Source organism: Cynocephalus volans, chromosome X (assembly GCF_027409185.1).
Source record: "Cynocephalus volans isolate mCynVol1 chromosome X, mCynVol1.pri, whole genome shotgun sequence".
In the NCBI taxonomy this organism is placed as follows: domain Eukaryota; kingdom Metazoa; phylum Chordata; class Mammalia; order Dermoptera; family Cynocephalidae; genus Cynocephalus; species Cynocephalus volans.
Genome location: NC_084478.1, coordinates 46,211,215 through 46,226,380, shown reverse-complemented (window position 1 = coordinate 46,226,380; position 15,166 = coordinate 46,211,215). Strand labels below are relative to the sequence as shown.

General features: G+C 34.6%; 1 protein-coding gene across 1 annotated transcript; it reads right to left on the bottom strand.

Moving 5' to 3' along the window:
- Window positions 1-1,000: 1,000 nt before the first annotated feature.
- Window positions 1,001-2,278, bottom strand: LOC134367955 (protein FAM47E-like). The gene has a single exon (XM_063084600.1). The coding sequence runs from the start codon at window positions 2,276-2,278 to the stop codon at window positions 1,001-1,003; it is 1,278 nt and encodes a 425-aa protein (XP_062940670.1).
- Window positions 2,279-15,166: the final 12,888 nt, after the last annotated feature.

Sequence of the window (15,166 nt, the reverse complement as noted above, 5' to 3'; positions counted from 1 at the left end):
CTATGCCTTCTTACTATGATGAAATATATACTATACTTCCATTTACAAATGCATTCCTTCATCACTGGAAGCAGAAGTTCAGTTCAGATCTGCACTATAGATCTGTCTAGCTACAAACCTACCTCTCCTAGACAGTTTTACCTGTTATTTTGAAAATGTAAGGAAGTTACTTGGTTTCTTATTTTTAATTTGAGTGAATTTTAAGTTGTTATTCATGAAATGCAAAGATTAAGTGCATCTGAATAAATATGTGAGGATATTTCATGTTGCTGTGTAGCCTTGTTCGCACAGATCTATTTTGCACACTAGATTTTCCAGGGACTTGAAGCTACCTGCTGTTCTGCACCTGTTTATGTGATTTAGATATAGTCATTTGTGATGGACTTTTATGAATATTGTGAAAAATGTTATATATCCAGTTGGGAGATATGATAAAATGGCATAACACAAGTTTTACCTATAATTTTGATAAGTAGTTTTCAAACTGGTTTCGGGGGTTTGATGGAATCCTAAAGGGGAAGATAGCAATTTCATTTTTGAAGGGGTTAACGCTATTTTGCCTATAGATTTCAATTTTGGATTAACAGAATAATTGTCATAATTATTTCTCAATTTTAATGTAAGTAGAGCTAGACAAGTCTTTTACTTAGCACGATTTTGAGATCAATCTCATGTTTTAGCTGACATCACTAGATAACTCCGAGTAATTCTGCTCTTATTTATGTTTTTTACAAGTAATTGATATAACACTGTAATATTCACATTGCTACAAACGTTTGAGAAGAGATATGCAAATATTTATCTCATTGTTGATAAAATATGTAAAATATTGATAAACACAAAGCAGACATTTATTGAGAAACATTTATAAGCATTAGGTGTTGAAAGTATAGATGTTACTAGTCAAAGTACATCTATCGTGGGATGCTCTTTGTAAATTCTGACTGATGTTTAAAATAAGAGCGAGAAATAGCCAATTAAGTAGTAAATGGAAAAGCACCTAATCATCTTCCTCTGCATTGTCTTCTACGATTAAGTACATTTTTGTTACTCGTTCTATAGGAGTCTTAACAGAGTCATATGTCCATCCCTTCCTGATAAACAGCTTCTCAAGGAATTCGGGCATCCTGTAGCCCTTGCTTAGAATGAAATCCTTAAAGGCAATTGTTCCATAAAGTTCTTCAAGAATGTCCTTTTCAGGTGCCTTTCCAAAACACTCGCCTTGAGTTTCAAGTAAGACCTTGGGGTCAATCAAAGGTTCATCATTTATTAGTTTTTTCCACAACTTAGGCTTCAGGTACCATGCTCCATACCGCATCTTCACCCAGTTTGGTTGATAAAGATTCTGTGGTTTCTGGAGTTTCCACCTGATGTCTGGTTCCTGTATGGAGAATTTTATCTTTTCCTTTTTCTTTAGCCCCAGAACGTAATATAGCTCTGAAGGAACCTGACTAACTTTCTTTATGTGGAGGTCTTTGTGGGTTGGTTTGCATTCACCATAGTCAATTTCAAATTGTTTCATGATGAACTCTTCGTCAATGCCCAAGTCTCCGAAAGTAGCAACCCATTTGCAGAAGTTACGAACTCCTCTTGGTATGTATTTATGTTGAAGAGATTCAGGGAGCAAATCCTGTGCGCTTGGCGTCTCTTCATGAATCGAATTGTTTCGACGTGACCCGGGAATCTTGGGAGGGTTCAGGAAGACTTTCCGAGATCGGTGTTGACAAAGCTTTGTGGGTTCCTTGGTTCTCTTCCTGTGGCCCTCACAGAAAGCCCACATGTCCTCCAACTTCCTGTCAGGATCCAGCACTTGCAGCACCTTCAACAAGAGATCTGCAGGGATATCTTCTTCCAGATTCGGGTAGAGAGCTAAGGGCTGCTCGGTCAGGCGGGCTTCAACATTCTCTACGAATGCCTTCCGTGCCAGCTGGGCTGGTGAGAGCGTGGAAAACAGGCCTGCTTCCTTGGTCAGCTTTCTCCGACTCGTTTTGGGGGCGGGTTGGGGAACTCTGTGAGAAATCATGGGGAGAAAGGCCTCCTTAGGGCCGCGAGTGATAAGACCTTCACAAGGTGGACAGCCTGTCCTGAAGTCGTCCAGCCCTTCTTTCACAAATATCCACTGCCGGCTGTTCAGGGAGGTGGGGAATCTCAGAAGCTTGTTCTTGTGCTTTGCGAAACACTTGGAAGGTAGACGGTCTTTGTACCAGGGCTTGCAGTGCATGCCCAGGGGCATCGGTTCCAGCACTCGTGGCTTTAACAGCCACCAGTCATCGGCCATGGTGCCCCTGGCTCCTGAGCCACAGCCCAGCCTCAGCGGTTTGTTTTCACCGAGACCATGCTGGTTGCTAGGAGACCGAAAGCTGCGTGCAGCCTGATTCTACTGGGGATCTGTGGCGACTGAGGGCCCAACCCCCAGCTCATTCCATGTTGTTGTGCATTGCATGGACCGAACGCTATTTATCCATTTGCCTTTTGATGGGGCATTCGAGCTGTTTCCCGTTTTGGACTATTACAGAGAAAGCGTCTATGAACACTCGTGTTCACGTCTTTGTGTGCACGTATACTTTCATTTCTCCTGGGCTAACTTTTAGCTAGGAGTTCATATGATCTCACCAGTTCATATGATAGGTGTATGTTTAACACTCTTATGAAACCATCAAACTTTTCTAAAGTGGTTGTACTGTGTATTTGTATTTATTAAGTTTTTAATTGAGAGATAAAATTGTAGGTATTGTGTGCAACGTGAACTTTAGAAGGATATATGTACATTGTGGAATGACTAAATTTAGCTAACAAACATATGCATTACCACACGTACTTATTTTTGTGATAACGCTTAACATCCACTCTCAGCATTTTTCAAGAATACACTATATTGTTATTAACTATAGTCACTATGTTATACTATAGGTTACTTGAACTTATTCCTCAAACTGAAATTTTGTATCCTTTGAGCATGTGGCTGTACTATTTTATATTTTTCCTAGCAGTGTATAAGAATTGCAATTTCTCTACATACTCCCCAACACTTGGTATTGTTAGTCGTTTTAATTTTGTCTATACTAATAGTTGCATAGTGGTATCTGACAGCAGTTTTGATTTGCATTTTCCTAATGATTAACTTCTGTTCATATGCTTTTTTGCCATCCTTATCTTTTCTATGAAGTGTCTGTTCAAATTTAACTTTTTAAAAATTTATTATTTTTTATTATTATTAGCAAATTCATTATTATAAATCATAATATTTCTTTATGCCCTTTATTTGACCCGTTTGTCCCCAAACCCCCTCCCTCCCTTCCCCCATCTCCAGTAACCTTAGGTTTGTTCTCCCCTTCTGAAAGCTCAATGAATTATTGCGGTCTTTCTTTCTTTCTTAGCACCCAGTTATGAGTGAGAACATGTGGTATTTCTCTTTCCTAGTTTGGCTTATTTCACTAAACATGATTTCTTCCAGACTCATCCATGTGGCTACAAATGGCAGGATTTCATTCTTTTTTATGTCTGAGTAGTATTCCACTGTGGTATATATGCCACATTTTCTCTATCCACTTGTCCGTTGATGGACACTTAAGTTGTTTCTATATTTTGGGTATTGTAAACAGAGATGCAATGAACCTGGGAGTGCAGGTATCCCTTCGACACAATGATCTCCATTCCTTTGGATATATGCCCAGTAGTGGGATTGCTGGATCACATGGTAGCTCCATCTGCAGTTGTTTGCACAACCTCCATACTGTTTTCCATAATGGCTGTGCTAATTTACAGTCTCACCAACAGTGTAGAAGAACTCCCCTTTAATTGCATCATCACCAGCATTTGTTGTTCTCAGTTTTTTAAGTGAAATTGGACCTGTACCTCTCACCATATACCAAAATCAACTCAAAATGGATTAAAGACTTCAATATAAGACCTGAAATCATAAAATTTCTAAAGGGAAATATAGGGGAAACGCTCCAGGTAATAGGACTGGACAAAGACTTTATGAATAAGACCCCTGAAAGCACGAGCAAAAGAAAAAAATAAATAAATGGGATTATATCAAACTAAAAAGCTTCTGCACAGCAAAGGAAACAATCAACAGAGCAGGAAGACAACCTATGGAAATGGAGAAAATATTTGGACACTATACATCCAACAATGGATTAATATCCAGAGTATAGAAAGAACTCAAACAACTATACAGTAGAAAAAAATAATAATAATCTGTTTTAAAAAATGGGCAAAGGCGATGAGTAGACACTTTTCAGGGAAGACATACAAATGGCCAACAGGTATATGAATAAATGCTCAGCATCACTAGTCATCAGAGAAATGCAAATCAAAACCACTTTGAGACATCATCTCACCACTGGTAGAATGTTCAAGGTTTTTGACATTTTGAAATTGAGTTTGGTAACTTATTGAGCTTTAAGAATTCTTGGTGTATTTGGGATGTAAGTCCTTAATCAGATATATGATTTGCAACTTTTTCCCTCTGTCCTTGGCTTTTCCTTTTGTTGTCTTTCAAAGAGCAGAAGTCTTTAAATTTAATGAAATCTAATTTATCAATTTGTTCTTTTATAGATTGTGGGGTTTTTTTGTTGTATCTAAGACAACATTGCCTAACAAAACATCGCAAGGACTTTTTTATTTAGATCTGTGATCTATTTTAATTCTTGAAAATGGCACAGGATATGGATTTTTTATTTTAAAAAATTTTTCTGTTGCCTACAGATATCCAATAGTTTCAGAACTATTTTTTGAAATGACTTTCTTTTCTCCACAGAATTACCTTTGCAACGTTGAAGAATATCAGTTGTCTGTATTTCTCTTGGTCCACTTCTGCATATTGTCTTCTGTTCCGTTGGTTTTTCTCTCTTTACATTAATTCCACACTTGGTTACATTAGCTTTAAAATAAGTCTTGTAATGAGGCTGTATTAGTTCTCCAACAATGTTCTTTTACAGAGTTATTTTGGCTCTTCTAGGTTTTTGAATTCCTATAGAAATTTTAAAATCATTTTGTCAATCTCTACAAAAGAGACCTGTTGGGATTTTGATTAGGACTCTGTTGAATCTATGGATCTATTTGGGTATAATTGACATCCTAACAATATTGAGTTTTCTGTTCCCTGAGAAAGGTACATCTTTCTATTTCTTTATGTGATTGTTAATTAATCTCAAGAACAGTTTGTAGTTCTTAGTGTATAGGTCTTTCACATCTTTTTGTTCTCCAGATTTTCCCTAAATGTTTAATGTTTTTGATACTATTATATGTAATATTGCATTTTTTAATTGCAATGTCTAATTGTTTATTGTTAGCACATATAAATGTAATTGTTTGTACATTGATCTTATATCAATCAACTTTGGAAAACTCACTTCTTAGTTTCAGGAGCATTTTTACAAATTCCATTTTATTTTCTTCATACATAGTCATGTCATCTGCAAATAAAAACAGTTTTCTTTCTTCCCTTGCAACTTGAATATCTTTTTACCATAGCTTTATTGCACTGGCTGGAATCTATGTATAATGTTGACTAGAAGTGATGAGAGTGGAAATCTTTGTCTTTTTTCTGATCTTGGGGGAAAGCAAATAAGTAAGGTATTAGCTGTAGGGTTTTTGTACATATTGTAGACTTTCTCAGTTTGGAGAAATTCCCCTATATTCCTAGTGTTCTGACAGTTTGTGACAAATACTTTGTTTTAAGTCAGTGGATTGTGTCAAATGCTTTTTCTGAACCCATTAAGATGTTCATACAGGTTTTCTTTTATAATTTTGTTAAAATAGTAAGTTTTATTGATTGACTTCCAAGTGGTAAGCATACTTTGAATTCCTAGAATAAACCTCACTTTGTTTTTATGCTCTGTATTTATCCTCTGCATATGATAGTTGCTAAAATATTGCGAAAATATTTTTGCGTCACTGTTTGTACGTGCTATCTGGTGACTTTTCCTTTAGTGTCATTGTTTGGCATTGCTATTAAGGTAATTCCAGCTTCATAAAATGGTTTGAAAAAGAGCTCATTGTCTTCATTTTCTGGAAGAATTTGTGTATGATTGGTATTATTTGTTCCTTAAATTTTTGTAGAGTTCACCAGAGAGGCAAACCTAGGCCTGGGGCTTACTTTTTGGGAAGGTTTTTTGTTTTGTTTTTCTTTTAACTATGAGTTCAGTTTCTTTAATAGGCATAAAATATTCAGATTATCTATTTATATTTTTTTATGAACTTGGTTAGTTTGTGTATTTCAAAGCATTTATCTGTTTTATATATGTTGTCAAAATTAGTGCTGTATAGTGTTCCTGTTATTCCCTTGTCATCCTGTAAATAACTGTGGAATCTGTAGTGATGTCACCACTTTTGTTACTGATTTTAGTAATTTGTGTCTTCTTGTTTTTCCTGATCAGACTGGCTGAAGTTTAGTACATTTTATTGATCTTCTTAAAGAACTAGATTTTAATTTCATTGATTTATCTCTGTTTTCTATTTGACTGAGTTCGCCTGTCAATTTTGTTCTATTGCCAATATCCATTTTGTTATTATATAAGGGGTCTTCAAAAACTTCATGGAATGATTCGTATTATCTTTCAATTTCATTTTCCATAAACTTTTTGAAGTTCCTTCATGTATGTAATAAAATACACACTAGTTTTTAAAAAATTGCTTTTGCTTAAACATTATGTCACTGTTTATCTTATTTTAATTATTTTTTTCTGTTGATTTCAATATATAAAGATTTTATGTATTTACTCATGTTATCAATTTCAGTAATCTTTATTCCTTTGTGTAGATTCATATTTTCATCTGGTGTAATTTTCTTTCTGACTGAACAAATTCCTTCAACATTTTTTGTACTCTGTGTTTCCTACTGAAGAATGTGTTCATCTTTTGCGTGGCTGAAAAGTTTTTATTTTGTCTTTGTTTACAAAGCTGTTTTCGCTGTGTATAGAATTCTAGGTTGACCGTTTTTCATTTCTTTTTGTACTTTAAGAAGGTTGCTGCCCTGTTTTCTCACTTGCATTTTTTCAGACGAGAAACCTGATTTCACCCTGTTTTTTCTTTGTTTCTAATGTCTTTTATTCTCTGGCTACTCTTAAGATTTTCTATTTATGACTGTTTCTGAGCAATATAATGATGATGTGATTTGGTGTCATTTTTTGTGTTTCTTGTGCTCAAGGATTATCAAAGTTATTGGATATTGGGGTTTTCAGTTTTCATCAAACTTGGAAAAATTTGCCATTGTCTCTACAAATGTGTTTTTTGTACTGCCTTCTCTCTCTTCTTCTTCAAAAAATCCAATTACACATTTGTTAGATTGCTTGAAGTTTGATCTAAGCTCAATGATGTTATGATATATTTTAAAATTTTCTTTGTTATCTGCATTAGATTTTGGATAATTTATCTTGCTAAGTCTTCAAGTACACTAATCTTTTCTTCTACAATTCCTAATATGTAATGGATGCCAGACATTGTAAATTTTACCTTGTTGGCTGATGGGTAAAGCTCATCCATGTTATTGAGAATGGCAGAATTTCATTATTTTTTATGGTACAGTATTATTGCATTGAGTGTATATGCCACATTTTCCTTATCCAGTCATCTGTTAATGGACATTTAGGTTGTGTTCATAGCTTTGCTATTGGAAATAGAGCTGTGATGAATATGGCCATACAGATATCCCTTCAATATGATGATTTTCATTTGTTTGGGCATATACCCAGAAGTGGGATTGCTGGATCATATGGAAAATCTACCTGTAGTTGTTTAAGAACCCTCCATACCGTTTTTCATAGTGGTTGTACTAATTTACTGTCCCACCAACAATGTAGGAGGGTCCCCTTCTGTCCACATCCTTGCCAGCATTTGTTATTCTCATTGTTTTTTATTATAGCCAGTCTAACTTGGGTGAGGTGACAAAAAAAAAAACAGTTAGAGGTGGTAAATGATTTCAGCAAAATTGCAGGAAACAAAATCAACATGCAAAAATCAGTATCATTTCTATACTCCAAAAGGAAACTAGCAGAAAGAGAAATCAAGAAAGCTAGCCCATTTACAATAGTCATCAAAAAAATGAAATACTTTAAGGTTAACCAAGAATGTGAAACATCTCTACAATGAGAACTACAAACCATTGTTGAGAGAAATTAAAGAAGACACAAAAAGATGGAAAGACATTCTATGCTCTTGGTTGGGAAGAATTAAAATTGTGGAAATGTCAATACTGCCCAAAGTGATCTACAGATTCAATGCAATCCCTATCAAAATTCCACTGGCATTCTTCTCAGAAATGGAAAAAAAAAAAAACAAGAAAAGAAAAACAGTGCTAACACTCATATGGAATAACAAAAGACCATAAATAGCCAAAGCAATCCTTAGCAAAAATAAATAAATAAAGCCAGAGGCATAACACTACGTGACTTTAAACTATACTACGAAGCTATAATAACCCAAACAGCATGACAATGTTATGAAAACAGTCACTTCATTTTTTAATAAAAGAGATTACATTACTGCATGAGAATCAACATCTTTCAATTATCCATGCTATGCTGGCCATGGAAGTAGATATTAGGAGATATGAATATTGGAAGTGAACCTCCTGAGTTTGTGTATATCTCCCCAAGCCATATCTCTGAAAAGTGAATATCAATGTAGAATGTCCATCTCTTTGCTCTGTTGCCCCATTCTTCTTATTTAAAAGTACTATATTAGGGAGTATGCTAATATTGTGTTTTAAAGATCATTGTTACCATAACTTTGTTCCTCTGTACCAACATACAATAATAACATTTTTGATAACTTTTAATCTAACAGCGATTTTCAATGTAAAATTATTCACTATGGTTCATAGTATCAATTGTCTTCTGTTTTAGTTTCTATTTTGATTTTCATTTTTTTAAAAATCAACATGACATTGTTAATTATTTCTGTATGTTCTTGGCTTCTATGTGTCACTTTTTCCTCTTTTGACATCTATCAGGTATTTGTACATAATTATGTTTCCACTTAGTCATTTGCTTTTCTAAGCTTTCCAAATTTAGTCTTCCTTGTTTAATATTTCTCCATAAAACATTCTGAGTATTCATCAGTTCTGTTCATTTTCTCAGAACTTCAATTTCATCTAATTTTGCTCTTAATTTTCATTATGGAAACATGCAAAGTTTGTTCTTGCTGAAATACCAAGAAAGCTCACATTTTATTAATTGTATAATCAAATGAAAAGAATGTGACATGAAACTTTGCATGTATTTCTGGATTTAAAAGAGTAAGCAGTATTTTCTAAAGTGCAACTTTATGAGAGAAAAGAGCCAGTATAACTTTGTAAGAGTAATGCAATAATCACAGACCATGACTATGTGAATTTTGGAGTTTAAAGAGTTAAAAGCTGAAGCTCATTTTTCAGCTATTATGAGAGGTGCAAATTACTTCCTGTAATGATGAAATGTTTTGTATAAGAAAAAATACCAAAGTACAAACCTGCTTCTGATTTCTCAAAGGGGAAACATTTTTTTTGTCCATTTGCAAATATGCTTTAAATGTGAATTTGCTTACATTTGCTAACATCGTATTTTCAATGTGTCTCATTAGAAGTAAGCATACTGTTTTTCTCATGGCCTCTCTTCCTTCTAGCTTGCCCCCTCCATTCGCTACACTGATATAGAATACTCTTCTCATTATTAATAACAGCCTTATTTTGATATAATTCACCTACCTTACAATTAACCCACTTATAGTGAATACTCCAGTGTTTCTTAGTATATTCACTGTTTATACAGTTGTGTAACCATCACAACAATCTAATTTAGAGCACTTTCATCACCCCCTAAAAGAAACACCACACCTATTACTCATTCTCTATGCCGCCCTCAGCCCACCCCCATCCCACTCCCCCAGCCACTGATTTTTTTTTGGTGGGGGGATATTTTTATTGGTTATGAATATTTATGGGGTAAAAAGCAAATTGTTACCACTTGTTCCTAAGATGTGATGGCCAGGTCCATACTGGCAGCATGTCCATTACCACAAATTGTGATTATACCCTGTGTCCTCCACTCAATTATCCCCCCAGTTATCCCCAACTTCCCTTCCCATCTCCCTTTCCCCAGCCCACTTCATATTCCTAGGTATATTCTCTCCCTCTGCAAGTCCAACACACCACTTTGGTCTTTCTTTCCTCAGTCATTGAGTGAAAACCACAAATCCACCTTGTGACTATAGATTTGCCTATTCTGGGCATTTCAGGAAAGGGTAATAACAGTATATGTGGTCTTTTGTGGCTGGTTTCTTTCACTTAGCATAATGTTTTCAAGATTTATTCACGTTGTAGCATGTATTAGTACTTCATTTATTTTTACTGCCAAATAATACTTTATTGTACATATATGCCATATTTTATTTATCCATTTATCCGTTGATGGCCATTTGGGTTGTTTCCAATGGTTTGCTCCTATGAGTAATGCTGCATTGAACATTTATGTATAATTTTTCTTATGTAATATGTTTTCTTTTTCTTTTTTTCTGGATATATACCTGGGACTGGAATTTCTGGGTCATATGGTAATTCCATATTTAACCTTTATAGGAACTATGAAATTGTCTTGAAAAGCACTTGTACCGTTTTACATTCCCAAGAGCAATGTACGGGGATTCTAATTTCTCTACATCCTCACCAACACTTGCTTTTATGTGTCTTTTTCATGGTGGCTACTCTAATGTGTAAAGTAGTATCTCATTGTGGTTTTTATTTGCATTTCCCTGATGGTTAGTGATATCAATCATTTTTCATGTGCTTATTGGCCATAGTATACCTTCTTTGGAAAAATGTTTTTTCAGCTCTTTGCCCATTTTAAAGTTGGTTTATTTATCTATTTAATATTAATTTGTAAGTTTTCTTCATATACTCTAGATAAGTTCCTTATCACATATGTGATTCATAAATATTTTCTTTCATTTTGTGGGTTGTCGTTTTGCTTCCTTGATGGTGTCCTTTAAATCACTTTTTAAAAAAAAAATTTTGATGAAGTCAATTTATTTATTTTTTCTTTTGTTACTTGTCCTTTGCTTCTGGCATTACATTTAAGAAACCGTGCCCTAATCCAAGGTCACAAAATTTATCCCTTTAGCTTTTACATTTCCATTTTGAGTTAATGTTCGTATATAAAGTGATTCATGGGTCCAACTTCATTCTTTTGCATGTGGATATTCAGTGGTCCCACCTCCACTTTTTGAAAAGATTGTTCTTTCCCGATTGAATTGTCATGGGGCCTATATTAAAAATTTACCAACCATAAAGGTGAAGATTCATTTCTGAACTCTTAATTCCATTCCATTGATCTATATGTGTAGCTTTATGCCATTGCAATATTCTCTTAATTACTGTACCTTTTTTTAAGGTTTTGAAGTATGGAAGTGTGAGTCCTCCAAATTTGATCTTCTTTTCCAAAATTGTTTGGCTATTCTGGGTCCCTTCAATATTCATATGAATTTTAGGATAAATTTGTCAATTTCTGCAACTAAGCTATCTCGAATTTTGATAGGTGTTGAATTTAGTAGGTAGATACATTTGAGGAATATTGCCAACTTAACAATGTTGTCTTCATATGCATGATCATGAGATGTCTTTCCATTTATTTGGGATTTTAATTTCTTTTCGCAATGCAATGCTACTTATAGAGTATGTTTGTATGTCTTTTGTTAAATTTATCCCTAAGAATTTTATTCTTTTTGATGACATTGCACATAAAACTGCTTTGTAAGTTTTTAGAATAGCTCATTGCTAGTATACAGAAATAAAATTGATATATCTAGTATATAGAAATGCAATTGATATTACTATACTGAACTTGTCTCCTGAAACCTTAATATAGTCATTTATTAGTTCTTATTGTTTTTCAGTGGATTCCTTAGGATTTTCAGTGTAAAAGAGCATATTATCCACGAGTAAAGATAGTTTCATTTCTTTGCCAACTTGGATACTTTTTCTTTTCTAAGTAACCTCATTAGAACCGCTAAGACCATATTGAATAGAAATGGTAAGAATGGGCATCTTTGTCTTGTTCCTGATCTTATGGAGAAAAAATTCTCTTTAAAAGATATTTCTATTTATTTTGGGGGGATACGGTGTGCTGTTTCAATACATGCATACACTGTACAGTGATTCACTTAGGGTAGATAGCACAGTTTTGTATCCGTTAGCCCACATCTCTTCCTCCAACACCCCGCCTCACCCAGCCTCTCTAACTATTATTCTACTCTCCACTTTTATGATAACCACTTAAAAAAAAAAAACAACAACGTACAAGTGGGGTCAAGTTGCATTTGTCTTTCTGAGACTGACTTACTTCACTTAAAATGATGGCTACCAGTTCCATCCATGTTGCTGCAAATTATAAGATACCATTTCTTTTTCTAGCTGAATAGTATTTCCTTATGTATATACACCGCAATTTTTTTATCCATTCATCTGTTGATGAGCATTTAGGGTGATTCCATCCCTTGGTTATTGTGAATAGCATTGAAATGAACATGGTACCGCAGGTGTCTTTCTGATATGTTGATTTCATTTCCTTTGAGTATACCCAGCAGTGGGATAGCTGGGTCATAAGGTAGATGTATTTTTAGCTCACTGATGAACCTCCATTCTTTTTTCCACAATGGCTGTACCAATTTCCAGAATATACAAAGAACTCAAACAACTTCACATTAAAGAAACAAATCAATTATACAATGGTTGAAGGAGACAAACACACATTTTTCAAAGGAATACATGCAAATGGTCTATCGGTACATGAAAAAAATGCTCACCATCACTAATCACAGTGAAATGAAAATCAAAACTACATTGAAATATCATTTCACCTGAGTTCGACTGACTACTATAAAAAAAAAGGTAAGGAATATAGGCAAGGTTGAGGAGAAAGGGAACACTTCTACACTGATGGTGGGACTCTACATTAGTACAATCATTATGGAAGACTGTATGGATCTTTCTCAAATAACTACGGATAGAAATACCATATGATGCAGCAATACAAGTAGTGGGTATATGCCCAAAGTAATGGAAATTATCACGTCAAGGAGAAACGTGTACTCCCATGTTTATCGCAGCTGTATTTCAATAGCCAAAATTCTGCCATTTGCAGCAGTATGAATGAGTTTGGAGAAAATTATATTAGCTGAAACAAGCCAGGCAGAGAAAGAGAAATACTGCATATCCCTATCCCGACTCATAAGTGTGAGAAGAGAGAGAGAGAAGGAAAGAAAGACAGACACAGAGAGAGAGAGACAGAGAGAGAGAGAGAGAGGGAGGGAGGGAGAGAGAGAGAGAGAGGAGGAGGAGAAAGAAAGAGAAAGAAAGAAAGAAAGAAAGAAAGAGAGAGAGAAAGAAAGAGAAAGAAAAAGACAAAGAAAGAAAGAAGGAAACAAGCAAGGAGAGAGAGGGAGAGAAAGAAAGAAGAAAGAAAGACAATAATCACAGTAATGTGTTGAACTTTCAGAAGGAAAGAACATAACTGTGGTTACTAGAGGTAGGAAAGGATGAAGAGGGTGGGGTGTTTGTGAGAAATTGATTAATGGAAACAAGGAATGATTACAGTTTGTAATGATGAGCATGTTAATTATCCTGATTTGATCATCACATATTGTACACAGGTATTGATATTCAACTCTGTACTCCAGATGTATGCGCAATCAATTCTTAAAAAAAAAAAAAAGAAAGAAAACGAATCTTTCTACATTTCTCTTTCCTCTACTTCTATCTGTGAAAGAGTTGTCAGTCACTGAATAACCCTTCAAATGCCACGTTCTCCTGTATAAATCCTTTTGTAGCCTCAAAAGGCAAAAGAAGTTTTTATCATCTGACTATCCATAGCAACTTGAAATGTTTCTGTAGCCCTGATCCCATTATAATTTATGTTAGAGTCATTTTATACACACTTTTATAATATGCTATTCTATGAGCTCTTCATAGGCAAGATTTCTTACTTTTTTATTAGTACATTTCCACAGTACTTAGGATAGATCCTGCCATATAATACAATATCAAAATTTTGTTGAATCCAAGTGAATAAGTGCTCTGCCTCAAAATGCTATGCAGCCTTTGTGTCCCATACAGAATTCTAAAACATCATTCAAAATTGATCATGGGATATTTAAATTTTCTATCCATTAATCTTTCTACTGGGCCATTAAAACTATGTTTCATCTTCTTATTAGAGGACCAAGTTACTTGAACAAAGCTGGCCTTTCAGTTTTCACTACGGCTGCAGCAATACCATCGGTTACAATCTAGATTACATTGATTTACTGCATAGCAAATGGAGATTGGTGGACTGGTCAACACTGTGTACTCTTCTCAGTAGTCATATTAGGTCACAATGTTGCTTCTCTTTGCAATGAATTCACTGAGTTAAGAGGAAAATAATACCTTTTCCTCCTAGGAGCTTTAATTGATCATATCTATTGTTATTGTTGTTAATGTTAATTCTTAGTGTGAAAAACTAAAATTTCCAAGGAATGAGTTGCATTAATAAGAATTGATTTTTACTGATTTGAAAATTTAGGACTGTGAAATGTGGTTTGAGAAATGTTATGAGCATTCTGAGGCATTTAGAGATTTTTGCCAGAGCTATTTGGAAATCTGAAATTGAAAACAGATGAGGTTTGGATCTGATGATAAACAGCCTTTAGATTTACCATGAGATAGCATAGGATCAATTTTCTTTTTCTATACAAATGGTAATGGACAATTTGACTATTATTCTTGCACAAACTATATAGACTTTTTCTGATCTTCATATTTTGTTTCTGTGGTAAGGCCTGATTTAATTCAAATCTATGTTTTATTTTGTCACAGCTTTTTAAAAATTGTTGTTGTTTCCCAGCACCGTTTGCTGAAGAGGCAGTCTCTTTCTAAGTGTGTAGACTTGGTGACTTTGACAATGATCAGATGACTGTAGGTGTATGGGTTGATTTCTGGATTCTCTATTCTGTTCGATTAGTCCTTGTGTCCATTTTTATGCTAGTACCATGCTGTTTTGGTTCCTATAGCTTTGTAGTAGAGTTTAAAGTCAGGTAGCATTATGCCTCCAGCTCGATTTTTTTTTTTTTCCTTAGGATTGCTTTGGCTATTTGCGGTCTTTCTTTATTCCATACATGGGTTGGTTTGATTTCTTTTGTTTTTTTCCAT

What these genes read in the sequence shown, in the direction of transcription:
- LOC134367955 (XM_063084600.1), bottom strand. Translation starts at nt 2,278, where the DNA reads ATGGCCGATGACTGGTGGCTGTTAAAGCCACGAGTGCTGGAACCGATG.